General features: G+C 42.4%; 3 protein-coding genes across 4 annotated transcripts; 2 read left to right on the top strand and 1 right to left on the bottom strand.

The window, feature by feature from the left end:
- Nucleotides 1–16: 16 nt before the first annotated feature.
- kctd5b (potassium channel tetramerization domain containing 5b) lies at nt 17–16,030 on the top strand. 2 transcript variants are annotated; one of them, XM_047608735.1, is made up of 7 exons: nt 17–282; nt 6,698–6,806; nt 7,042–7,133; nt 7,248–7,343; nt 7,550–7,654; nt 9,889–10,014; nt 12,891–16,030. In XM_047608735.1, the coding sequence occupies exons 1-7, from the start codon at nt 61–63 to the stop codon at nt 12,918–12,920; spliced, it is 780 nt and encodes a 259-aa protein (XP_047464691.1). In that variant the 5' UTR covers nt 17–60; the 3' UTR covers nt 12,921–16,030. The 2 variants fall into 2 exon arrangements, with proteins under 2 accessions (XP_047464691.1, XP_047464692.1); XM_047608736.1 differs by lacking the exon at nt 7,550–7,654.
- Nucleotides 16,031–16,858: 828 nt separating this feature from the next.
- On the top strand, nt 16,859–21,950 carry ube2ib (ubiquitin-conjugating enzyme E2Ib). Its single transcript, XM_047609085.1, has 7 exons — nt 16,859–17,039; nt 18,554–18,632; nt 18,729–18,812; nt 19,072–19,144; nt 20,033–20,142; nt 20,486–20,565; nt 21,168–21,950. Exons 2-7 carry the CDS (start codon nt 18,567–18,569, stop codon nt 21,229–21,231), a joined length of 477 nt encoding a protein of 158 aa, XP_047465041.1. The 5' UTR covers nt 16,859–17,039; nt 18,554–18,566; the 3' UTR covers nt 21,232–21,950.
- LOC125022434 (interleukin-21 receptor) lies at nt 21,605–25,858 on the bottom strand. The gene is made up of 8 exons (XM_047609084.1): nt 25,678–25,858; nt 24,679–24,811; nt 24,389–24,579; nt 24,142–24,299; nt 23,488–23,659; nt 23,279–23,390; nt 23,106–23,184; nt 21,605–23,028 (listed from the first exon to the last, which is right to left on the bottom strand). Exons 1-8 carry the CDS (start codon nt 25,775–25,777, stop codon nt 22,576–22,578), a joined length of 1,398 nt encoding a protein of 465 aa, XP_047465040.1. The 5' UTR covers nt 25,778–25,858; the 3' UTR covers nt 21,605–22,575.
- Between the last annotated feature and the right edge of the window lie 1,501 nt (nt 25,859–27,359).

Raw genomic sequence — 27,359 nt, 5'->3', positions numbered from 1 at the left:
AACCGCACAGACTGAGCCGAGCCGAGGCGAGGGCGGAGGAGCCGAGGAGAGAGGAGAGGGATGGCAGAGAACAGCTCCGAGACAAGCGGCTCCGTCCACCGGAGATGTTTGGCCCATTCTCCGGCGGAGAGAAGTGTTTCAGCGGGGGTCGGGGCCTCAAAGTGGATTCGGCTAAATGTCGGAGGGACGTATTTTTTAACAACGCGACAGACGCTGTGTCGGGATCCAAAATCGTTTCTGTACAGACTGAGCCAAGCTGACCCCGAGCTCGACTCCGACAAGGTAAATGCTAAGCTAGTTGAGCTAGTCAGCGCTGTAGTTAGGAGCGCACTTGGCTAACTCCAATTTATTTTCATTTAATTTAGTTTTTCATATATTCGGGGCATTCGGGCGCAGACAGAATGGTTTGATATTAACGTTTATCGGCCTGTCTAATTTGACCACGGCTTATGTAAAAATATTTTTTTCCCCAAAATGTTTAGTGGTAACTCGATTTTTAGTGGCTAGCTAGCGCTAGCTAGCTGAGCTAACTAGATTCCGACAGTCACCGCATGATTTATGATCTCGCTGTGGGTTTGCGTGTGTCCCTTTCTACAAAATAAGTTACCAGATCCTACGGTTAAATGTACGTGCTGTTTAAATTGTTTACTCGCAGAAAAAAAACTGGTAGCTACAACCCAGAGCTGTTTTTAACATTTTTTTTCCAGTGAAAATATCAAGTCGACACGGTAGTTGGAAACTTTCCTCCATCTGAGGCCGTTGTGTTGCTTTGCACTCTTCGAGGTGTCAAATGTCCAATAGTAACGCTTTACAGCAACCTATTTTCTTTCCCTCTAAACTATTCAGGACAATATTGAAACTTAGAAGTTACTCTGTCCAACTTTAATCGATGTAGTGAGCGTAACCTGTAATCTAATCTCAGCTTCGGGTGTGTTTCAGTTGTTTGTTTTTTTCTGAGAACAAATAAAAACAGGCTACACAAATGACCTTTAAGTTTAATTTGTCCATAGAATAATATTTCAGTAATGACTTTGAATTCACAACCCATCTATAGCTCTTTCCTGGTCTTTCCCGTGATCACATTTGGCGTCATAATAAATGTTTCAAAGTAGCTGTATATATGACTGTGCAATCAATTTGTGTTTTCCCTCTTGAGTTTTGTGTGTTTGCTCTGAGGCAGCCCGCCGCTTTGCTCTCGATGAGGCTTCCCTAATGAGTACATAAGTCATTGCCAGGTGGGGTGAGGTGCTGCTGACAACTGTGAGCTCGGGATGAAGTCACTCATCTCCATGAATGACCTCAATGCTCACCAAGCCGGATTCTCTGTTTGTCCATCTGCCCGTTTTAACAGCCAAGTGTGTGTGTGTGTGTGTGTGTGTGTTTGCACCGAAAGGCCCCCCAGCACTTTAAACACAATGTATTACTGTCTGCATACGTGGAGTATTGTGCTCTCTTTTCCACCGTTCATTTTACTGCCCCATTATTCATTGTTTTCATCCACTTGCAGATTTTAATCTTCACCCCTGCCCCCGTTTGCGCTAAGCCGAGACCGTGGCTCATCTCGTATTTTCATGCAAATATCTTAATCTCTGAATAATCAGCTTGCTTTTTTGCCAGTTTATCCTCCATGAGCAACGGATCAGTCCATCTCAATCCCTTGTCTTAAGTGTGTATCACACTCTCAGGCCATCACTGTGCTGCCCTCCTGGCCAGGCCACCTGGTTCGAGATAACTGCCGCTGCAGGGCAGGTTATCACTAGGCATTAGCTCACTTGGCACCGTGACTAAAAATACGTATATTGAAATCGTTATGCCTTTTTTTGCAGTTGAGTAGAAAGAGACAAAGTTTTTTTTTGTGTGTGTCACACGTTGCTCCGTGCAAATAGGAAGACTGACAGATCAGTGAAAACTCTGTTTTTGGACGAATGCAGTATCGTGTTCCCAAGCCAAGGAAATGAGGGGTTGGTTCAGCTCTCAGTCACGCAGTCTGACGTGCTTCGGCAGGACTCTTGAGGAGAACTGCATTATTCATGTTGTTGACTGGAGCTTGTTTTGCACATTTGGGTAGACCAGGGAGAAAGTGGTGGAAGTGCTTGTCATGTGCACGGCCATAACAGCTGAGAGTCTTGTGTTCAGAAGTCATCTTTTCAAATTGTTTGTGCCAGATTTGATAAATGCCGCTGTCAATTTGGAGTGGTATCGATTTTACTTGGTTTGTAAGGCTGAAGTGACTTAACGCTCGCTTCTCAATTGTTAGCGGGCATCGCTCTCAAAATTGTCCAGTCACCAACCTCAACCTCAGAGATGCACTTCAACGGGCATTTATCCCGTTGGCAGACTCCTGCTCTCAAACTACTCAGCCCACTCAAGCAAAGACCCAGCTTTCTAGCTTTGAGAGCTGCATCAATTTTTCAGACAGCCCATCACAAAGGATTCTTGTTTTTTTTCAACACTGTATTCTTTTCATATTTATATCTGCTTGGTGCCTGCAGAAGTTCTTTCTGCTGCGTGTGTGAGGGGAATGTGGCTGCGTTTAATGCTGGATTCAGGTTGTATGTCATGCCTGAGCACACTGTGGGAGGCGATGTAAATATTTAACGGTGATATCATCTCCTCCTGCGCTGTCTTCTCTCAGTAAGTGCTCAGCAGGACATTGCAGAGTGCTATTGACAAGTCAGGTGTGACTCAAGCCTCATTTTCTCACCTTTATCAGGCTTTTGATCTTTGCATTGCGCTGCTGTGGATTGTTGTCAAGTGTTTTTTTTTTTGTTTGTTTTTTTTTACTCTGCACTTAAGATCAATCTTTCGCATCTAGTTTCTTTTCAGTTATTGCACACGTCCCCTGGTCAGCCCAGAGAAAGCTGCAGGTTACAATGATCTCCTGGTTTGCCAGTGTAGCTGTGGAGAATACTTAACTGCCTCTCATCACGACAGCAAAGCTTTTAGGGGACTTAAAAGGAGCTGCTCGCTGAGTGCCAGAAACACTCCTCGGTCATAATTTGTTCTGCAAAATGCACTGATGGTGTTGACTTGCAAAATACAAAATGGTTAAAAAAAATAAATAAATAGTTCTCCCTGCATAGGTGAAACATTTGAACTTATATTAAAATGTCAGCGTCAGATATTTTGAAACGTGAGATGGTTTCATATAATCTGGCCATGATGTGCAGTGTGTATTATTTAAGAGATGAATGCCTGCTCGACTATGCCATTACTGCGTGTACTCCAGAGGGGCTCCCAGCTCCTACAGACTTCCACTTGGCTAAGTAGCTACAGTCATGTGACTCTGAAGATCTCCCGCAGCATCTTTATGCTCTGCATCTGCTGGGGGGCTTTTACTCCATCTCCACTCGTGAATGCAGAGCTTCATAATGTCCTCTTTCTTTTTATTCTTGGCCCAAGCGACTTGGCTCGGCTTCACGTGACGGCGTTAATTGTTTTTCTCTGCCACTGTTGCTGCCTCTTTTTTTTTTTTTTTTTTTTTTTTTTTTGAAGATTACTGTAGTATTCCTGGTAAATCTACTGCACACCTTTATGAAATTTAGCAGTAAATATCCTCAAATCTCTCGCTGGTTCCAGTGTTTTTCTTGGGTGCACTCACATTGTTGTCTTCAGCAGCAAACCTTGCAGCGACTTGTTAATTGTTGTTGAATTGAGGATTAACTTTGAGTGCGGAAGGTCTTTTTGGACATCGTGCGCTTGAAGGGCGGGTCACCATGGTATTTCCTGTGGGAGGATATGTATTGTGTGTGGTAGGAGAATGATAAGGTTCATACACGACACTTCTCTCTGCTGCGAAGCCCACCCTTCTGATTAGCCTCTGTTTACCTAACTTGTCTAGTCTGTGGTTTGAATTTAGCCACGGTTAGGCCTGCTTTATCATTATTGTAGCTGTTCTGGGCTTGAAGGCTTTGCAGTTTAAATATTTTTGCACGGCCCAAACCTGAAACACCATGTAGCTTGTGTGACCTAGACTAAACTGCTCTATTTCTGGTACTTGTGTAGGCAGAGGTGACACTTATGGGTGTGTTTGTTGGTGTTATCGCAACTCTTTGGTTTAAGTGGTTGTTTGACACACGCTGTATCTAATTAATAAACATCTCATAGAAGTTATAATTAGGGTCTGTTGCTTGTCACTGAACACTTAGAAATGTTCTGTTGCTGTCCCCAATCACAACCCTTAAGATGAGCTATTTCCTCCGTTTTCCACGTCTTGTCCTGCCTTCTACAGTACAACTCATCCACAGCCGTCCTCCTACTCCCTCACGATCCCGAGCCCTCTGTTCGTTGCCCGGTGCTCCCCAGCCTGGGCCCCCGGAGACACAGCCTTTTGTTTTTAATTAAAAACACTGTCCTCTTTGTCTACACGGGCCTGCATCCGAGCCCCCATAATCAACTCCTGTGTGTGAACTGGAGCACGATTGCCCCGAGTCTCCCATGAATACACGTGCGCTAAGAAGACCAACTCTGCTGAGGCCGAGCAGCAGCAGCAGCGTGTTTTCGGTGTACAGCAGGCCTGCTGCGTGCAGCGAGTTCACAAAAGTGTGAAGTACATATAAGCTGCAGTGTTAAATCAAGCTTGGTCTGCGTGTGCGGTGCAAAAGAAGTTTTGACTTGACGTGTAGTTTGAGCACAGGTGTTAATAATGACAACAACAATGGCTGTTACTCAAATCTCCTGGCGCAGTAGTGAGCCAGCTCAAACAATACCAGGAACCCTTTAACCGATCAGCTAAATGAAATTCAGCCGTAATTAATTTTGTTTACTCCTGTCCTTTTCTTCCTGAGAAGTGTCACCTAGTTGTCTAAGGGAAAATGCCGCAGGGTGCTTTTCAACCCGTCCAAGTCCACACAGAATTCAGACAGAACTTCTACAAATATAAAATCAGCCTGTTGCGTACGTTGGTGGTTTTGTTTTGTCTATGATGCGTCAAAAGCCGATTGCAAATGGAACTCATGAGCTCGTGGTTACGACGTGCGAAGCCACGTACACAAAATTCTTGGCGTCCGAGTGGTAACATCAGTCGTAAGTCATGAGACCACAGCTGTTAGGCAACTGTTGTTGTCTGGACGGTTCAGCAACTTGAAAAAGGTGTAATGAAAAGACTCGCCAGTGGAAAATATCTATATTTTCCATTCTTACAAAAGAACATGGTGTACGGATGAATTGCAATACATGAACTAACCGTCCAACTCCGCCGTTTCTGGAATCGACGGCCAATGCTCTGACATTATTGAACATTTCCGTGTCCCAGGTGTGACTCCCACAAGAGGTGTTCAGTCTATTTAACAAAACTGTAAAAATGACCCTCGTTAAAAGCCTGTTGTGTTTATTAAGTAAAATTTTACTTTGGATTTGTCTGGCATTGTCGCAGGAGACGAAAGGTTGTGAACTACTTGAAATCTACTCAAAGTCCAGGAGCAACAGTAACACATATTTAAAGGACATAAGTAGTAGAAGCTTCTATATGATAACCAGCCACCATGCACAGTCTGTGTAACTTGGCCGTGAGGTTTTGAGCGGTTTTGGCCTTGTCTTTGCGCTCCACGCAGACCCACCTGTACTTGTGCTTAAAGCTCAGTGACTATGGTAGTGTAAGAAACTGACACAGGGCATTGAGACCAGAATAGAGCTCCGCTGGGCTCCGGTGGAGTATTTTTTGCCATTGGAAAAGAGGTCAACCAGGCGAGAGGGCTGAGACTAATTACAAAAGAAAATGCTCTGGGACGTTCTCTCATTATTAGAAGGATTAATGGGTTTTTGAGTTGAGTCCATCTCTCGACGATGAAGCCAACCGTGAACGTACACGTGTTAGTTAAGGCTTGGCTGTGTGCTTTATTCTGGTCATGGGCTTCGGTGTATGTCTATATTGAAGTGTCCTTGGGTAAATAATGTCACTTCAACCGGCAATTTAGCAAATATTGCTCCTGAAGCCACACAGTCAAACATCCCCTTGTGAGGATTAGCACGAAATTGGCTTAAGGCCTTTTCTCTTTGCTTAGTATGATACTTAATGTTAAGTTTGACTCACTGAATGTCACGTTGTACAGAATTTGGAGCTGGACAGCCCTACAAACTGACTTTTGTATTAAGTGTGGGGCCATCTATGTAACAGACGGGACTGGGCTAATTGTTGGTGCTAAGCCAAGGTGCTTTCTCCTGGTGGATCCAGCCTTCTGTGCCAAATCTTTTTCTGTTCTGCTCTAATTGTTTTAGCCTCCTCTTACCCCCATGAGACAAAGGCATCTAATCACAGTACTTACAGAAATAGGGGAATACCCAGTGGTTGTGAAGGAATCAGGATCAAACCCAGGGCCCGTGGGAATACTCAGGTGATATCCCAAAGCAGGTCTAAGTGTGACTCTGTGCGCGCACGTCTCCTCAACCCCTGTAGAGATTATCAGCACAGGAGCTGATCGCGTAATTCTCGTCCCTTGAGTTTCGTTCGCTGATGTGCAGTGGGGGTGTTTTTCCACCCAGATTATGTTTCGATTAAGGTGTACGCCAGCTCATTGAGAGATTAATTTAAAGCACCAGTGGGATTTGAGGACTCGTTTCATCTCTGAAGTGGACTCGAAAATACAAATACAAAAACATCAGTCTTCTCCTGCTGTGGTTTTGACCCAAAACAACCTGAAACCCTAAATACACCAGTGTTTTTCTATTCATTCCACCTTTGTCCCTTTTGCTCTTTCAGGATGAAACTGGTGCCTATCTCATAGACAGAGACCCCACGTACTTCGGGCCAGTGCTTAACTACTTGAGACATGGCAAACTGGTGCTCAACAGGGACTTGGCAGAGGAAGGTAATGTCTTTGTGTGGAGCATCAAGAAAGGTTTTATATTAAACAAACTAATGTAAAATGTCTTAATCAAGTAATAGTGATGCCAGTTACTGCAAGGTGAATAATGTCAATCTAACCCAGTTGCCTACATGCCTGCTCACATCTTACGTGTATTGGAGATTTATTTGTAGAGTTTAAGTATGATTTATAGTTTGCTTAAAAAGTATGTTTCTTTGTTCTGTTTTTATTTTTTTAGGCGTGTTAGAAGAAGCTGAATTCTACAACATCACATCACTAATAAAACTCATCAAGGACAAGATCAGGGAACGCGACTGCAAAACATCACAGGTATATGAAGCTTGACGAGCTCTATAGATGTGAATGAAATGAGTACATTTTGTTACTTAAGGTATTTTCTCCGTTTCTTCTTCCCCTTTCTCTCGTGCCCACGTCTGCCCCCAGGTTCCAGTGAAGCACGTGTACCGGGTGCTGCAGTGCCAGGAGGAGGAGCTGACTCAGATGGTGTCCACCATGTCCGACGGCTGGAAGTTTGAGCAGGTAAACCTCTTCCCGCGGGGTTGCAGCCGCAATCCTCCTTTCGTGTGCTTCACCCACCCCGCTATGCTCACAATGACCCAGAGAGTCCAGTCGTCAATACTGGAAACGGCTAAAAAGCCAAAAAAAGCAAATCGCATCTTTCTCAATGTCCGCATACATGATCTGGGATCCGGGCATCCCTTCTGTGCTCTGATTGGTTGTTGCAGCTTGTCAGTATAGGTTACGGGCGAGCCCACCAGTCAGAGTTTCTGCTGATTGTGTCAAGGGAGGTGAAGGGAGAGGAGTCTGCTTTGCCAAACAACAGCGGAGAGGTGTGTCCCACGAATTTCTGTCCACGGGCTGGTCACTGCATGGTCCCCCATGTTGTCCATACACACCCCGTTGGCCATTGTTTGTCCCAAGTAGACACATAGCTGTTGGTTCTTTTGAGTTTCAGTGTTCATTTGTGCTGCTTGCTCACCAGTGAGGCTAAGAGAACCTGACACCTTATGTTCTTGTCTGTGAAATGTATTTCTTCTTTTGTTCATACTGCCTTCACAGTTTGTGACCCTATCAGCAGCTTTTCTCTGTTTCTTTGCTTTAAAGTAGCCAGTTTGGGGTTAGAGATTTTTTTGTTTTGTGTTTTTTTTTTTCTTTCTTTCTTTCCAGCAGGTAATCCTTGTAATTTTTAATACAGTCCAGATTAAAGTTTGCGAGTTGCGCTTGAGAAATGCCGATGTTTCCGAAGCGAAACCGCATGTGTAGGTGTTGGGAGCGTGTATTCTGTGTGAATGAATCTCTCTGTGACTTGGAATCACTGGATCGTCCCATCGGAGCTGAAATCCCACTAATCTCCTTATGCAGGTCAGATGGGGAAACTCCTAGGATCACTCTTGATTCAGAGCCTAAAGCTAAACCGTCGGCCCAGGAGCGGATTTTGGAGAGAAGCGCTTTAATAACCTACAACTGCCTTAAACACTTTACATATTTACTGCTTGTTTAATCGTCATGTCGCATGTCGAGCCTTGTAGGAGCCTGGCAAGTGCACTACGACATAACTAGTTAAGATTATTTCTGCTGCGTTGAGGCCTGATGTTGGAGAGTTCTCTTAACAACAACAAGTCTCTGGCAGCGGCGACTAATGAGGCGATGCGTGTCTGAACATGCACACCTGGGTACAGACAATATACATGTAGCCTGCAGCACGCACACTTAATAATCAACAGCAGTGGCGAATATTCAGGAACAGGAACTGCTTCTTTTATTTATTTATTTTTTTTCTCCCCATGATCTTCAAAGTATGCATGCTGTTTGTTTTTAAGAATCTCACAGACGTCATCCCTTTAATTTGTCCTCCCATGTCTTTTATTTAGACTGATGTGACTAGGAACGATAGGTTGCCACTGTTATTTTTCCCATATGTTGTCATTCGTAGGATTTCTCTCACACTCCACATATTCCTCTCCAAAGTTAGCCTGCTTTCAGAGATATTTTCATTTAGGCGAATTTGTGTTGGACAAACCTTGACACATTAAACAGTGCGGCTGAGTGACTGCCTTGTTATTGATCCCATATCGTTTGAAAATGGAAGCGTTTGAGGAAATCTGATTTTGTTAATACTGACAAACCTTGAGTCAAGGTGCTTAAAGATAGATCTAGATCGACGGTTGGAGCTCAACGTTTTTTTTGTGGTTTGTGGGAGATAGTGTAGCTTTCAAAGCCTCCATTTTACTTTCACTTTAAACAAGCCTGGTCTTATCAAGCCAAATCCACCATTCTCCCATTGATTTTTCAACCGGCATGTTTGCTTCCTGTGGTCAAGTCCCTGCACTTGTTTTCAGTCAATAACTATCTGCTCATAGCGTCCATGTGCTGTTTCTTTTCTCATCATTACCTCTACTTTGTGGACCACCAATGGTTTTATTTCTGTGCGGCTGCTTTGATAACTTTCTGTTTTACCTTTCTGAATGTCTCCTTTTTTTGTTTCATGTGTCTGCAGGTCCTGAAAAAAATACTTTAATTTTTTATTTTCATTTTGTAATGCAGTGACTTAATCCTCTGACGTTCTAGTGTAGCTGTAAACTTTTTACAATGGTTTCAGTGAGTCCAATATTCCATCTATGGGTGGATTAACCTTTTTAGTGTCACAGCTTATCTACCATTGTGTAACCATGGCTTCTAAGTTTTAATCTGACCAAGGTCTGTTATGTGTCATCTCCTCTCTATTCCACATTTTATGGTTGGTATCCGTCTATTAAATGTGAGGTAACTAATCTCGAAGCAAACTTTAAAGTGGGGATTTTAGAGATCATATTTAACTGCTTGATCTATGTCTAATCAATATAAGTAGTCCCGTTTTGTCCAGGACTGTGTATGCAATAAACAGAGAAGGCTTAAATTTAGGTTACAGGACCATGTTGACTCTTGTTTGGTTTTCAACCTCTTTTTACATTAATTTAAAATCCTCCCGCTTTAATTTTCCCGTCATGAGTAACTCAGTATTTGCTTCTACTTCATCAGTCTAAGGCTAATTCGTCCCCTGTGCTCTGCTCTCGTATCTTTCTAGCTGGTCAGCATTGGCTCCTCTTACAACTACGGAAACGAAGACCAAGCCGAGTTCCTGTGTGTAGTCTCCAAGGAGCTGCACAATCAATCATACGGGACTAACAGTGAGCCCAGTGAGAAGGCTAAGGTAAGCGCGTGGAAAGATTCGTTGAAAGTCCATCCACAGCAAACATCTGTGAAAGATGGCCTGTGCTGGATGTTTTAAATGCATTTATGAGCGTGCCACCAGGGGACTGAGAGCACCTCCTGGTTTATTGATGAGAAATCCCTATGAAGGAGTACATTGTGAATACTCAGTCGTTCGGTGAAATAAATAAATAAACCCGCCTGAATAACGGCGAGCAGTCGGAGAAAAAAAGACCATAAGATTAAACACGTGACTTTTGACACAGCTGCTGCAGTGAGGTTTAGATGGAGGTCTAAACATAACTTGGTTTCCTCCCACACCACTGAAGGGTGTTTCCAACTTAATTAACTCGCTGAAATGTGTGTCATGCTAGGTTTGATCTGAAGTCTTAAGAGTTTAATCCACGCTCAGAGCAGTAAGAGAGTACAGGTCTGCAGATTAGCAGAGCTACCGGGAAAGTCCGACATTGTCACAAACACGTCCACTCCTTAGAGACGCCTACACATTGTTAACCTAATAACATAATTATCAAAATTAAGTTAATTAAACCATTAACTTACTGTTACATGATCAATAAAAATACCAATGTGCTTGCTAGAAATAGTTCTTTTTTGTTTTCCAAAAAGTTCAAATATGACTTAGGCACTAGGCTAACAACACGTAGACTGAGTAGAGATTCAGTTCGTGTTGCAGTGACCCCACATTCAGAGTTCACGATTATGACAGTTTAACCACTGGCTGTCTTGGTGATATATTTGGAGGTGTGTGTGACACGCTTAGTGGCTTAGGCCCATCCAAACCTGCATTACTAGTCTTTGTTCATAGTTCTTCATTCGAACAATAGCCCGTGATAACATCAATCATATCATGGTGGTTATTTTGTGATACTTGTGAATAGATTGGCCTTCAACCAACCCTCTGACATCCTCTGTGTTAATCTGAAGATCAAATTTTACTGAACAGGTGCAGCCTATAAGTTAGTCCTCTGAACAGGCGCGCATAACATACCTAATAATTGATCAGGGTGCACAACCAGCATGCAACAGCCTTGTAGTTCTTTTGGTGTCGCTTTCACATTTGAAGGGACGGCATCACTCTTATCAGAGAGCAGTCACAAAAGACGACTCAACGTTTAGTCACTGCTCCGTTTTGTGCAGAAGACGGAAATGAGTGCAACAGGAATGTGGATATTATGGTTCACTGGGAGTTTCTATTAGCGCAATGCTTTTATTTAGCATTTCACGGGTGAATTATTGTCAAGGACGTTCTGTTAACAGATCATTAAACTGACTAATAAACTAATGAAAATCGCCTCCTCAGCTTAACAAGCACAGATGGACTCCAAGTTGCAGATAGTCAGTATAATAGTCCGTCGCCCAACCCTCGTATGCAAACATTTGTAACCAGGGAAATTCGCTCAGTAGGAAGGTGCCCGTGGCAAATGTGTTTGTGTGTTTCACCCAGAGTTTTGCATGTTTCCTATTAATGCACATCCCCACTAATCCATAAGACCGGGTTCCACCTCGTTCTCCATTCCAACTTTTCACCCCCCTCGTTCATTTCCATTACTTTCCGACCTGCTTCTCTTGACCTCTTCTCTACTGGCTGCATGCTGCATGTTACTCAAAGCGAGGACGAAGAGACGGATTATGAAATGAATGACTCTGATTAGGGCTGAGCACCGGTGACTCAACACCTCGTAGTCCGTCCGCCACGCCTCCGTAGCTCCGTAGTTCTTTTTCCTTCACATCGATGCCCATTTTTTTCCACATCTGATCCCAAAGACGGCAAGAGCAAATATAAGATGCTTAAAGTGGAGCGACAGAATCCAGGTCGGAAATCAGCTTTGGACATCTGCAAGCCAAAGCTCAGGCAAAAGCCAGATGGCTCCCGCTCTGACTGGGTGCTTTGTTACAGGTGAAGCTCTCTTTGAAACCAGATGAGAAGAGCTCCATTTCTATTGGACGCTTGCAATTATTGACATCCTCGCGGCCTTGGTTAATGGAGGCCGTGCTGAATCATCAGCTGCTGCACTGGGACTCGTTCCCTCTGAAAATAACATTGAATGGGAAGGACGGGCTCCTCTGACATTTGGCATCTGAAGTAGTAGTCTTGGTAGACCGTAGTGTTACTGTAGGGTGGGTTTTAAAAGTCAGGCCGCCGGTGTATTGGTGTACCATCTTGGTCTGAACATGCACATTTGACATATGACTAAAAACTTTAAAAAATTTAAACACATGCAACATTTGTGAAGCTCACCATGCCAACATTTGACCAATCAAATGAAGCCCCAGTTAGCCCTAAGTATTAGTGCTGCGCATTGCAGATTTTCCTTCCATCATGCTGGTCTAATCCTGTTCTACGTTAACACACCGTCCTTAGGAGCGGAAGGCAACAAACTCCGACTATAGGTTATTGCACGGCGCTAAAGGAGCCACAGCCCAGTCTGTAACTAGCTGCTTTGCTGCAAATCTCCTCCAAAAAAAATGCCAAGTCACAGTCAGACTTTGAGAACACCCACAGGCATCCCCTGTGGGATTTTCTGTGTTTGATGTGAAGGGCAGCGACCCTCACAATACTACAATAACTAACTGGTCTGTAAGTAGCTGACTGAAGCGTAGCCTTAATTGCTGTATGAATAGAACCGCATCTGTGTTCAAAGTCTGCATTGATGTGTGAACACGGAAACCATCAACTGGCCTTGAAAGGATTCGTGCCCTTGGTTTACACAGAGAGAGAGGGAGAGAGAGCATCCTTCAGTGAGGTAGAAATCTAATAGTGACCACTGAAATGCTGCAGACTACACAGTGTTGAGTATTAAATGACTTTCAGACCATGTGCGTTTGTTCATTGTGTAATTTATTTTGTCTCCGCAGATTCTTCAGGAAAGGGGTTCCCGCATGTGAAAAGGACTCAGTATTATGAGCTCCAGGTGTTATGATGCAAACATATCATCTTTGTGGAAGAAACGTTTGGCACAACGGAGATTTAAAGAGGGGTGGGGGAGGGGGGTAGTCATTTTGTGTTTTTTTTGTTTGTTTGTTTGTTTGTTTGTTTTTTCCCTCCACTTTGTTTTTATTTCTTGATGTAAATACATCTGTTTACTGACAATTTGTGCCTGTACATTTAAACTGGACCTTTTATGAATTAGCGGCAAGTTTTTTTGTTTTTGTTTTTTTTTTCTACCTGAGAAGTAAGGAATTGTAATGTACAAATGTTTTATGCTATAAAATATGGCCGGCATCACACAAGGCCAATGATTCACTCAGGGTCATCTATTGAGTTAATTCTTATATCCTCCAACTCAAGGTCTGGTAAGGGATCCGTACGGTCTTTCTAACTCCGAGTATCAAACATGAGATCATTGTTTAGACATCTTAAGAAGGGAATTATGCATTAATTTAGCACATATTAAAGAGTCGGGCTATAAAATATACAATTCACCTTAAAACAAAACTGATGAAACAAATTAAAGCCGTTTAATGAGATTTGTGATCATGAGGATCCCAACTACACAACACGCATAATGTCGGATGTTTCGGACAAATTATTTTACATGGAATAAACTATTTTCTTTTTCTGTGTTCCCTTTCAAAACAGAACAACCTCGAGGTATGAGGAAAAACTATGAACAAAAACAATGTGATTTGACTGTGTAGGTAGAGGGGGGCATTAGGTAATTAAATGGGGCTTTTATGACAGAAATGTTAAAGTTCCATTATAACGAACACTATGCCAACTTTTGAGATTTAGGAATATCTGCCTTTAATGGCAACGCTGCAGAGCAAAACACTTTCGTTACTAGAAGTAAAAGTACTGTAACCTTAGTAATCAAATTTCCCATGGATACAGTCACTGTGTGCTGGGAGATGAAGCAGTTATGTTTTTGAGAAGTCCACGTGTACAGAGATTACTGCATCATCTGCAAATGTGGATTTGTAGTAAGGAACAGCTCTCTGAAATGCAGGTACATATAAATTTAATTCTGTCAAACATTTTTTCTGGACCTCTCATTTAGTTTGAGTCCTCCTTGTGTTCATAAATTCAGAAAAACAAACAAAAAAAAAACACCTCTTTCAAATGTGGTTTTGTTATAGTGACAACATTTTAAAATGTCCTCCAACTATTTTATCTTACCTGTGTGAACGTAACCTTCTCAAAATGGTGATTATTTTTTTTTTCTTCTCCCTGCTGCCATCTGAGTTATCCTTGACTCTCATTTCTTACTTTTGAGGGAACCTCTTGTTTAGGATCTTTTTTTGACGGGAGGTTTTTGGGGTGTTTGGGGAACTGTTTTAAGACGGTGGTGAAGGAGTTTCCGTTCATATCAAGAGGATTTTGTTTCCGTGTAAATAATCCAAATTCAATATTAATATTTAACTCTTAAGAAAACTGCACGTTTTGTACACTGTATAGAAACCGCAGCTTCGAATGGAAGTTGTTTATACTGGATCTTTGAAAATGAGAAAGTCTTGACAATGTTCTGTTTTGCATTGTTTGTACAGAGATTTCCGAGCTAGGGTTTGAAATGGCTGATGCTCAATAACGGTGTCTTTCACTGAGAACATGCCTGGAACATGTTTTGATAACCAATAACAAAGCTATACTTGGCTGGCTATGAAGTTCGACTGTTACATTTAAAAACAAATGTATTTTTTTCTTGCAGTGTGATAGATTCTTCTTAGCATTTTGAATTGTGGAGATTTCGTACACAGCGTTACAAGCACTACAGTGGAAAGCACTGTGCACATTGCTTACAGCCTGTAATGTTCATGTAAATACTGCGTTTTAGGACACTTTTTTTAAAATAGAAAGTTGTTTTCAGGTTTGACGTGTGGTTTTTGATAGGTTGGATATTTCATTCACAAATAATCATTTAGTGTTGCCTTTTTCCCAGTGACCAAAATCCAATGTCTTATGTGTATTGTACACATTGATCTTAGTGTCAGGGATGAGTAAACTTTTCTTAATGCTGGCACACTTTGTATATATAGACTTGTTAATGACACACGAACCTCCATTTACTCACATGTACACATATACACTTGACTAAAACTGTTTTTATATTGTTGGGGAAACAAATATGGATGCATGTTTTTGACAGATATATAAATATATATATATATATACACATATATATTAACACAAATACACACAAGGGCTTTTAAAGTGCAAAATTTGAGATCTGCTAAGAGGTTCAATCAAAGTAGACTGGATTTCCTGCCAGAGCTAGGCTATGTTTACATTTGCTATAGTATTCTGAAGCCTTCCAATTACTTACTATCTTGCACTCCCTCGCACATGTTCACCTACGTCTGACTTGTGTGACTGCACCAACGGCAACTAGCACTCCCACCTAGCCGATAATCACTCCCAACATGCTGACTGATGTTAAGGTATCCTATCCTTTTCTAACCGCCGACCCTTGAGCGTTGCAGACAATCTTGCTTTCCGAACCCTCTCTCTGATGGCAGAAATACTCACTTCCAACAGGATAAAAGCGTACCTGCATTTGCTCAGAGCTAAGGTTTATTTGAGTATTCTGTGATTTAAAGTGTTTTTGTGTTTGATATGCTTGGTTCAGCTGTAACCTCATTTGATATGCTCCGTGTGAGGCGTTTAACCCGTCTACTTCAGCAGCTACATTACATTCAATGCCCTTCACAAACAGGATGCCTGGTATCTGGCATTGATCATCTTTCATGTGATGGACAAACTTATCTAATCTGTAGCCTAATACTTTTAAGTGCCCAGTTTGTTATGCATTCATGTCATAAGCCACAGACCACTGTAATGCATGATGATGATGATGATGATCACACCTTGTAATCAGAGGGAATGAATGTGTCATTTTTTCCTCAATCTAACAATTACATGATGAATATGGTTCTCATATCACTACATAGATCACTTCTATATGATCTTATGCAATGTTAAAATGTACAAAGTATGGGGGTTAAGGGGTAGATCTATATGGTCTTGCATAAGGTAAACCCAATAAAAATGTTGTCATTCACACTGGTGTCTGTATAAATTTATTGTGTGTTTACTCCACGGGCCTCCAAACTGCAAGGATTTGTTAAATTAATCTTTACTAATTGTAGGTACACCTGAAACCTAGTCATGTCAAATAATCACAATTTTTGATTAATGGCGACCTCTTGTGTCAGTTCCTCAAACTACGTTATTTTAACTTAGCTGCCGGAAACATTGCCTGTTTAAATATAGACGAGACTTTTTCTTAAATGTGTTTTTTTTGTTTTTTACTCCTAAAAAATAAAACAGTGAGCAGATATATATACAGACAGGAATTTCATGTCGGATTATAAACAACTCGTTTATGACTGAACAAACAACGCTATTTTATTTGTCAGACGGGTCTTTTTGGTAAGCGGTCCTTGGTCTGGTCAAAGATGATATACAAGCGAAGATAGTTATCAGTTTGTAATTGACGGGGACACCGGACGCCTTCCAAATATGTGAAATACGGACAGCGTTTTTATATTTCATATACAGTATTAAGTGAACACCAGTTGCTCCGTTCCGAGTTGATGAGCTCGTTTGCGAATTCTCCTTATTTCAGTATGATCTTTGTTTTGATTTATTTAGGTAGGATAGACGTTCACGGCGCATGAGCGAAGAGCAACGACCGCAAGATTCGCTTCACCATCGACAAAAACGAGGTGTTTGTAGTTCCCTGTGTGTTTACAGCAAACACTACGCTGCTCGAATGAGTGGGAGTTAAAATACAATTAGCCTGATGAAGTAACTCACCTCAATTCTAAGTAGTTAAAGACATACAACCCAAAACATAGAAGTAAAAAGATAAATGCGCAGTCGGATCTTCCTAGGGGCATTTAAGCAAAGACGGAAGTAAGCGACGGATGACTGTTTCGCCTCGCTGTCCCTGGCTTGAGTCGAAGCGGGTGTTTTTTCAGGAGGGAAACTTTACAAGGTTTAACGGGATTTGAGCACGATTAATTCATTTCGCTTAATTATCAGATCAAGTGCACCCACACTGAAAGGTAGGAGCACACCTTTATTATGGAACCGTTCGTTTTTGTCGTGTATCATGACATTTTACCCGCTTCAGTTTGCGCCATTTTCGCTAGTTTGGTAATGCATAAATGTGCGCCTTCTAGCTCTGGCGTTCTTTGTCCCTGCTCTTTAATGGATTGTGATATGGTTTAAACCCGTGGAATATTTCGCACACCCGTTTGTTATTACGGAGTAGGCATTATTACGCGTTAGAAGAATTGGAGCGATCGCTTTTCTCTTCAGCTGAATTTGTGTTCAAATCAAGTACATTTGCGCATTTTTGTGCTGCATCAGGCCGTGTCAGACGCTAACTGCGCCAGCGCCTGTTGGGATGTAGCTCGATTCTGGCGCACATGAGTTAGCTTGTCAGGCTAACCGGCTAGCTTGCTAATCAAATAGCTTCGCTTGGCAGTTGGTGAAGGTTTGTTTGGTAACAGCTATGCCAGAAACCTCAGTGAACATAAAATTAATAAAACATCAAGTATTTAGATCCCGTGGGGGCGTTTACATATAAAACAACAAGCTCGTTGACGGTAGAAAAGCCGTTTCCCGTATCAACACCGGCTAACTTGGCTAGCCATCTTAGCATACCAAACATGTCGGATTAAACGCTACTTTTCAACACACTACTGGCAAAACTCATGTACATTTTTAGCATTATATATTAAGGTGTCAATGCGTTTATATAGTCAAACTGTGTTGGAGGAAGACGCCGTGGCAGTTATTAATGACTGCTAACATTGTTAGTTTTTTTTTTTTCTCTTTTAATTGCTTCAAAGCATCGTTGCTATAGAGATCAATAGACATTCCTATGGAGCCTCCTGATAACAGTCAAAGCAGGTTAGCAACACATTTGTAACAGTATATGCTAACGAACATCAGGACAGACAACCTCCAATGAGGGGCCACGGACAGGTTGATTTATGTCTAATTGTATGCAGGTGATCCCACTCATTATTCCAAGTCAATCCAGAGAGGAGGGACACATTGACAAATGAAGGTGTGGTTGGAAGTGTGTGTGTGTGTGTGTCAGAAGTCCTTGTACCCAGGCAACTGTAGCTGATCACTGCAACACACTGCCCGGGTTAAGTCCAGTGTTCAGCCTCTGATCCTGTGGCATTACTGCTTCACTTTACAGATGATAAGAGCTTGACTTTTCACTTTTAGTAATTGCATTCAGGCCGTTAGAATCACAGCATCGAGTTCTGGCAGCACACGAAGGCGTGCACGCCGAAGTCGTGCAATTGCTGTTTAGTGTGTGTATATTCTTTTATTTACACTCAGACAATCTCAACGAAAACAGTTAGTTGTTTTTAATTTGGCAAATTGGTTTAAAGAGCGCTGGAAAATGGTACAAAATATATAATTGCCATTTAGTTTAAACTGCTGTCTCGAATCTACACGACACTTTAATTTACAATAAAATGAACTTTGAGATTACTTAGTAATGTCTTAATTAAGCATTTTTTAACTCAATCAGTCTTTCTTTCTTTCATTCCAGGAGTTCACAAATCATGTCAGGCATTGCATTGAGCCGGCTTGCCCAGGAGCGCAAGGCATGGCGGAAGGACCATCCCTTTGTGAGTACTGTCTAAGCACATACACATCGTTCATTAGATGCTGCCTGTTTTTCAAGAAAAGATATGTTGACTATAAATGCTGTTTCAATTTTCTAGGGATTTGTTGCTGTACCAACAAAAAATCCAGATGGAACCATGAATCTCATGAATTGGGAATGTGCTATTCCTGGCAAGAAGGGGGTAATGTGTCTCAAAATCTGTTTGCACCTGCGTAAACACTGCAACTTTTAAAACTGTGACTTTTCTGTAGAGAATTCATTATATGTTCTGATCGTTCGTTTCCAGTCGCGCCAGCAAAGTTGGTAAATTCATAACGTTTTTAAGGGCTGAGCTAGATGTGAAAACCTCATCTTTGATTCCAGAAAGTTTGGAATGTGCTTTTAAAATAAAACTTGCAATAATGTTTTTAGGTGTTGAGCTTGTAATTGTGTCTTCTCAGACTCCGTGGGAAGGAGGCCTGTTCAAACTGCGCATGTTGTTCAAGGACGACTACCCTTCTTCACCTCCAAAATGTGAGTTAGTGCGTGTGTCCTTTTTCAGCTCGAATAAAACCGTAGCTGGGATTACTTCACATATTAAAAGTTGTTTGCAGTTCATTCAGTTTATTAAATATAAAACATTAAGAATCCGTAACTAGAATATTTAAGTATCAGCTACAACAAACATTGAAACACAGACATGTTTGATGTCTGTCTTAAAGCTGAAAAACTCTCCAAAAATTCCTTCAGTTTCCTTCAAAAGCCATGTGCTGACTCCACTTTAGTTACTACAGTGACCCTTGTGCTAATTATGCGGTCAAAATAAGTATCCACATTAAAGATGAGCAGGGTTGCACATGCTCAACAGCCTTTCACAGCAACAGAAAAGAAACATGGCTTATCCCATGTTCTTTTCCTTTCTTTTTTTTTTCCTTCCAAAGGGCTGTAAAGACCTCAAACACTGCAAATTCGGTTGAAGCTCAATGCGCTGAATATAAAATAAAACGGTCTCATTACTCTACGCTATTGTTACATTACTATTCCATTTGGTTTCATAACCGGTGGATGATTTCATGCACACATCCTGCGTTGATTTTGCAGGGCTGCACACACAGTAATAGTTTAAGGGTTGAAATATTTCAAGGACAAGATGTGCAGTATTACCGTGTCGGTCAAAGCATCACGCTACCGTTATGGGTCACACACAGGGCCAGGTCATGGTGACATACAAGTTTAATCCAGCAACAGGCGCTGTGTCCCATTAAAATGACATGAAGGCACAGATCAGGTGAACAACAGAACGCGCTGCCTTCAGTGTTCGCTGTAGAAAAGCTTAGTGACATTAGTAGGGTTTGTTCATCTTGTCCGTCATTTGTAATGGACCTGAAACATGAGTGCGCTTAACATGTTGTTGTGTTTCAGGTAAATTTGAGCCTCCGCTCTTCCATCCAAATGTGTATCCGTCAGGCACAGTATGCCTATCTATTCTGGAGGAGGACAAGGACTGGAGACCAGCCATCACAATAAAGCAGGTTGGGACCTACCTTAAGAAAGAAACTCTTTCCTAGATTGCATCCTGTTTATCATCCCTTGAATCATATATTGAAACAATTTATTCACACATTTAACGTTTGGAAAGTCTGTATCACACCACATAGAAAACAATACATGTTTGCGCCTACAAATGTGGATATTTTATGTCGTCTTGGCAAAGTCATGTCAAACTTTGGATAGCAGTCTAAACATTTACATTGAAAGGGTTGTTGGATGTTTCAGTTGGATATGAACCAAGTAAAGGGAAGAAATGTGAGCAAAAAAATGTGCAACTTATAAGTATCTGGTTACAAGAGTGTTCTTGGTTTCTTTATCCCACAGATCTTATTAGGTATCCAGGAACTCCTAAATGAGCCAAATATCCAGGATCCAGCCCAAGCAGAGGCTTACACAATCTACTGGTGAGTATCCTTGAATTATTTAGTTCTAAACTGCTTAAATGGAGGAGTGTGTTTGTGTGTTGAGGGAGGATTAATGTAATGGAAACGGCAGATCTGATTTTACCTTGGGTCATTAATTCAGCCATTAATATTAATCAGGTCGGTTTAGGGTTGAAACTAAAATGCTAGGATAGCGATGCAAATATTTTGCTAACTTAAAGATATTTTGGAAACAACATTCAGATCAATGGGCTGGTGGGTGGAATAAACACAATTAACAAGACCTATATTATTAGTTAGATTAAATGTGAACATATTTTGAGCTAGGAAATACCTGTTGCAACGTTTACTGAACTTTTGCTTTAAAAAAAAAAATATATATATAAATATGCTCCTGTGTGTGTATGTGTGTGTGTGTGTGTGTGTGTGTGTGTGTATATATATATATATATATTTGTTTGGGTGGGTGGATGACGGACACACCATGTACAACCATAATACATGAGAAGTCTTGCAGGATGCATGAATTTCAATTTTTGCTCTTACTGGATGAAATGATTTTATTTTTTTGAGTTAAATAGTGGATCACCAGGACATAATGACTATCTTTAACTCCTTTCTAGCCAAAACAGAGTAGAATACGAAAAAAGAGTTCGAGCACAAGCCAAAAAATTCTCCCCCTCGTAAAGACGAAGACGTGCTCCGCAGCGGCAGAAGGAATGGGTTTAACAAGAATCACCTCCCCACTCAGTCTCTCAATGAATGTGCTCCTCTCACATCGGGACTTGCTTAAAGACTTCTATTTAAACTCCACACATTCTGTGCCATCCGTTCTCCTCTGACCTATCATTTTTATTCTTAATTGCCGGTTGGCGCATTATGCTGGGAGGGGATGGGTGCTTCAGCACCCTGGTCATTTCTTTTTAAACATTAATTGTCTTATGTGGTGCAAGGGACACAGCTCGGTACCAGTTTCATCAACCCCATGCAAGCTGGCTGTCAAAAGGAAGACAATGTCTTTTTGTTTTATTTTGCTCTGTCACAGGGTCTGTTCCTTTTGTTTCTCTTCTTGTTTTCCATAAATTTAATGTAAAATTAGCTTATTTCATTGTCAGTATTTCAACTGCTGTATAATGAATGGCACTTTTATACTGTTGTATCTCACTAGTGTCTCTAGATGGCTCTGTCTAATTCTCTTTCCCAGGTTTTCTATTCAGCATGCTGTAATATACGATAGAATCTGCTGCCTTGGCTGTCTTTTTGTTATTCAGAGTGTTTGCTATGGAATAAATAAAAATGGCCACAGTGACGGAGGCAGGTAGGCTTACTTCTGTATCAGACTTTAAGGTTATATGGTGCTTTGTTCATGTATGTGTTGGCTTAATAATAAAACTTTCTACAAAAGGTTTCCTGTCCTTTTTTATTGAAGGAGTAAGAACTTACACCGAGCTCTCGTTGGCCTGTCCACGTTGAAGAAAATAATCCATACAGTTACATTCCAGTCTGTCTGAGGCACATTTTGTTTGTACAGGTGTTACATAATTTAGATATTTAACACAAGTAAAAAGTTATGGAGTTCATGTTTCAGCGTGTAAATATGTGGGAAAATAACAATTTACAAAGATAAGAACCGGTGACCAAACACCTTAATAGCAAAATCGACACGGATCAGCCAGAACATTAAAACCACTGATCTCAGTGGGGCTGGTGAACCTTTGGTCCTGGTGTTTATGTGGATTTAACTGAGATATGAGCACATGAACACATGAAGAATAGCCCAATGTATTGACCCGGCCTATCTTCGGGAACTTTTTCCCCCGATGAGTCACAACTTTCTGGAGACCTGCACAATATTAAGTCAGGCGGGTTACAGTGCTGTGGCTGATTGGTGCACATGTAAGTACTGCGGTAATTGAACTGAGTATTTCACTTGTTGCTGCAGCATCTTCTTGTGTAGCTTAATATTTGGCCCCTACGGTATTGGAAGTTACATTATCCAGGTTGCTACATGTAAACACACATTTTTATGCTTCACTCCACTCCGATGGCCTCCGTTGAAAAGGATTTAGTAGGGAAGCTGCCTTGATGCTGTGCCGTGGTGGACCCAGACTGCTGGAAGGCGCTCAGGGTGCAGTACTCGTTGCAGTACCAGGGAGGGTCCCTCTCCATGAACGTGTCACTGCTGAGCCAACACCCGGAGTCTCCGTCGCAGCTCCCGAACTCGAGGCTCAGGCTCTTCAGCAGCCTCTCTTGAGCCGACAGCGGAGCCATGGTGCTCACGGCGTAGGGGAAGCCCAGGAGGGCGTTGTCGCGCGCCAGGGAGGTCAAGTTGGTGTAGCCGCTGCCCTCCATCGGCTGGTGGGGGAACTGGAGCGGACGGCCTTCCTCCTGGACGTCCACGCACTTCATCAGGGCGTCGACTTGGAGCGTTTCCTCCGCTTTCAGCATGTCTTCTGCCGCTTGTTCTCGCGCGACCACCCAGCTCTGCAATCACAGCCACCGTCAGGAACATTCTCATGAGATAGCCGTCCGTACGGTTCGAAGCGACGGGATGAACTCACCTTGAAATCTCCCTGGCAGTCACTGTAAAGTGTCTGGAAGTAGGGAGCAGGAGTTGGGATGAAGACACTTTCCCGCCACCTGCAATATAAAAAAAAAAAACGACAAGGTTAAATGACAGCCTTTTGTAATTGGTGTCGGCAGTGAATCAGAGATTTGATGTGGAGGGCCTTACTTTTTAACATGGACGTAGCAAACAAGTAGCGCTGATGACACTATCACACACGTGAAGATGAGCACCATACCGAGCTTGGAAACCGGATCAGGTACAGTGTATTTCGTAGAAGCTGTGGAAGGACATGAAATATTGAAAACGGCAGACTTTGAAATGCACGCTTTTAGGAAAACAACAGGAGGAGGCGGTGCTGAAACAACGGCGCTCACCTGCCACGGCTGGCCCGGTCCTCCAGTGGACCTCGGAGGACCAGTCGCTCCACTCCCCCTTGAAAGTCCCCTGAGTGGGACTGGAGCGAACACGGGCAACGTACTCAGTGCCCGGCATGAGATGGTCATCATCCACAGAATAGCTCTTGCTCTCCGTGTTAATTTCAGTCCCCTGAAAGAAGAGAATAAGGAATCAAGTAACTGGAGAAGTGTTGTATGTAAACATCATGAGAGAGAAAAAAGAAGGCTGGTGTAGACTAAAATGACAACAAATTGCTTAAACAATTCACCTTTTTCTTCAGAATTTCTCCCCTGTGGCATCAGGAGTATCATTCAAGTGATACTAATAGAGATTTGGTCAGTCCAAATTAGATTAAATGCAGTTTTATTCCTGCATTATTCCTCAAACCTCAGCACATGAAGTAGGAATCCTGCATCTCCTGCGAAGTTTCACCACTGCCATGAACTTTAACTTGTCTCTTTAAATAGAAAGGCTTTAAATAGACCGGGCTAAATGAGCAGGTCAAATGAAGTCCCACAGGTTTTCCCCACGGGCTACCACCAAATTGAGGTGACAGCCACATTGGCCACTAATGAAACTGCTGGTAGATTGTTATCTCATCGACATCATGGCACTCAAAGAGAAAATCTCACCTTGTGTTTGCCTCCTCTCTCGCAGTAATACAGCTGGTACTGGAGGCTGTCGGGCAGACTGGTGAGAGAGCTGTATTCCTCGTAGGTGCTTTTCCAAGTGAAGTGGTGCTGGCTTGAGTTGTGGAGGACCGTGAGGCAGCACGGCGGGTTTGGCTTAACTGGCGAGAGGATGCAAGCAGGTTTTTTTTAGAATTCATCTCTCATCTCTCGGGTGGCTGAGAGTTGACCAAATCATTGGGCCACTTACTGTTTTTGCTGGGCAAATATGCATCGTTCAGCATCTCGCAGACATCGGTCCCGTCCTTTTGCTCGTGACAAAGGGAGATCTCGTAGACGTCCAGGTCAGTGAAGACGCTGTCGTCGGGCACGGACTGGGATTTATTGCAGGAGCAGAAGTAAATCCCGTCCGTGTTGGTCAGTGAACACACATCCAGTTCTCTGTGAGGAAAGTAGAAGCAGTGATTAGACACAATATATCATCGAATTAACGGTTTCCCATCGTTAACAAAGGAGCAATTTCAAAGACTGAAAACGTACTGATAAGACTTCTCTGTGAAAGTGAGCCAGTAGGAGCTGTTGCTGTCTGAAGCGTTGTCTGGTGGTGGGATGCTCAGGGTGCAGTTGATGATCTGCAGGTAATCGTTCACACAGTGGAGATGGGCGGCCACCCCTAGAAAACAGCCTTTTATTCGTCTTGTGCATTTGAAAGAGTCTACGTGACTGTCGCGCCGGTGATCCGAAAACCTACTCTCACCGAGCACTTTTATGTCATGCTGCTGATGAGATCAACAGCAAGATGTTAAAACGCAGATCTTTGGTTTGCTCATTCGTGAATCGACTCAATCAAGGTGTCTATTCATCCATCAAGGTTCTTTCATGGGCAGGAGAGCATAGGCCTTCAACAGGGGGTCCATGACCCCTAGTGGGGTCAGCAGTAGAGCACAATTGGTTGGGGAAAAAAAAAAGTTTATGACTTGTAATGATTCTAAAAGTACAGTCTTAAAGGATACGTTCGGTTGCTGTAGGTCTCGAGCTCACTGCACACATGAGAAAGACTTAAAATGACTTATAATGTGAGATAAAGCCAAGATAAGGTTCCAGCAGAAACGTCTCTTTTTTTGTGTGTGTGACACGGTGAGCTTACGCTCAAAGATCAAAGATTTACAGATGCATTTTAACGCAGTTCCCCCAACACCGCGCGTTCAAATTGCAGCACATTTCTTCCAGTCGCTTCTATTTAAACGTGTAAATTTAAGAGCACCTCAAATACACCTCAAAACATTTGTAACATGAGCGTATAAAGACTTCAGTTCCCTGACCCCAAGAAAAGATCGAAATGTTTTTTTGTTTTTTTTTTAGGTTTTTCAGGTTTTACCAGAAGGTCAAAGGGTCAGCAGATAACGAATGCATGTGCTGTACATCGCATCTAGTTCCTAAAGCATTTTGCACTTCTGGTTTGCAGTTACTCGGCTTTCGCCTAAAGCAGAACACAAAAAGAGGAACGACCCCAAAACAAAATACGGGCAGGAGCGTAACCTGTGAGTGGGTTTCCGTGCAGCCAGGCGGTGTTGGCGGACCCGAGCAGGAGCGCGACCGTCAGCATCAGCTTCAGCCTCGGCGGAGGACACCGATCCATCGCATCAGCCGAGCCGAGACTTCACCTCAGCCCCGAGACCCAGATGTGCCGCCTTCAAAAACTCTCCTTGAGCTCCTTTTTTTTTTATTGAAGACTGAGAGTGGGAGGTGACAGTCACCCTTTTCACACCAATAGCTGTCACTCACGTGTCGCTGGTGGGAGATGATAAGATCCAAAAATAAAGACTGGTGGGGCCCTTCGTGAAATTCTACATGACAGCCCATTTTTGTGAGAGCAGGAAACAATCAGACAAATGCAAGCTTCGAAGCGCTTTGAGTCTGACCTGCACTTGAATGCATTCTGTTTACCAGTGAAGGAACTATGCTGGAGGACTTTCGAGTCATATCTGCACTGCAGTGTAACTCATTGACTGATTGCTGAGCTGATTAGCCCACAAAAGAGCGCCAGCACCGGCTTTGTGTTGCTCTCTGATGCTCATCATTGTCACAGAGCAAAAGCAGGTGTATAACACGAACAGTCCCTACCCAAAATGCTTCAGTCACATCTGTAATGCCCGCCAAATATTTAATTTCTGCAGACAGTCCTACTTGAAATAGACCGCATCAACTGGTTTTTGTTTCGTTTTACAACTTTATTGTGCTTTTTAAATGTAGTTTTGTAACATCCATCAAGAGCTGTCCTTCATATAATACATACACACCAAACACTGTAGTCTAAAGTACCACTTACAATACCGTGAATTACAACAATGAAGTTCACTAGATCTCTAAAATGACCCAAGTGGCAGCACTAACGCAGAACTGACAATACCCATCTTCAAAAAACAAACCCTATTCACAATCACAAAAACGAAACGTAGGCAGTGCATGGATGCCGATTTCTCTCTATTCATTTAATGCCTTTTCGAGAAGGTGCTGAACTGATGCTTCGCATTTCACAATTAAGTGAAGTAAATGGAGTAAATGAATGTAAGTGGAGTAAATGAATTATATTGTGCAAGCGACAAGGGTGTTGTGCAACGCGTAGTGCGCTGACAGGAGATCAAGGGCGTGCTGCTTCTGTGTTCTTGTGATTCTTTAAAAGATAAGAGCTGACGGTGACGTGCGACGTTTCCTCTGAGGTTTGTGATTTTGTTTATTTGGATGTTGTAAAACGTACACACAGGTCGACGCTTGCCGTGAATTGCCAGTTTTGTTCCGCCGGTTACGGTTTTGAAGAGTTTTACGAATGCATTTTACAAGCCCGTTCACTCGGGGTCATGGAGGTACCGATGGCGTTTCAACTTCATTCGTGAAGTATGTTGCAGCAAGTAGGCAAAGGCAACATATTGTAAATAGAGTCCATTGTAAATAGACCTTGTAGACAGTAGAGCATTTGAACAGGAAATAAGTAGAAATAGCACCATGTCGCTCAGAAAGTCTTTTCAACGTCATACCAGACGTTTCAGTTGAATTTGGTGCCAGAAATACCAAAGCACTTGTGTGCATCTGACCTTACCACAGAGTATAAGTCAGGCCTATTTCTATTTACTGAAACCTAAATGACTTCTGCCCTGATTATGTGAAACAGCGTGAGCTTGTGTAGAAAAACATGCTTGAGATCAGCTTGTGTGATGCTCCTG

This window comes from Mugil cephalus, chromosome 16 (genome assembly GCF_022458985.1).
Source record: "Mugil cephalus isolate CIBA_MC_2020 chromosome 16, CIBA_Mcephalus_1.1, whole genome shotgun sequence".
Taxonomy (NCBI): Eukaryota; Metazoa; Chordata; class Actinopteri; order Mugiliformes; family Mugilidae; genus Mugil; species Mugil cephalus.
The sequence above is the reverse complement of the archived record's forward strand: the minus strand, read 5'-3'. Positions and strand labels throughout refer to the sequence as shown.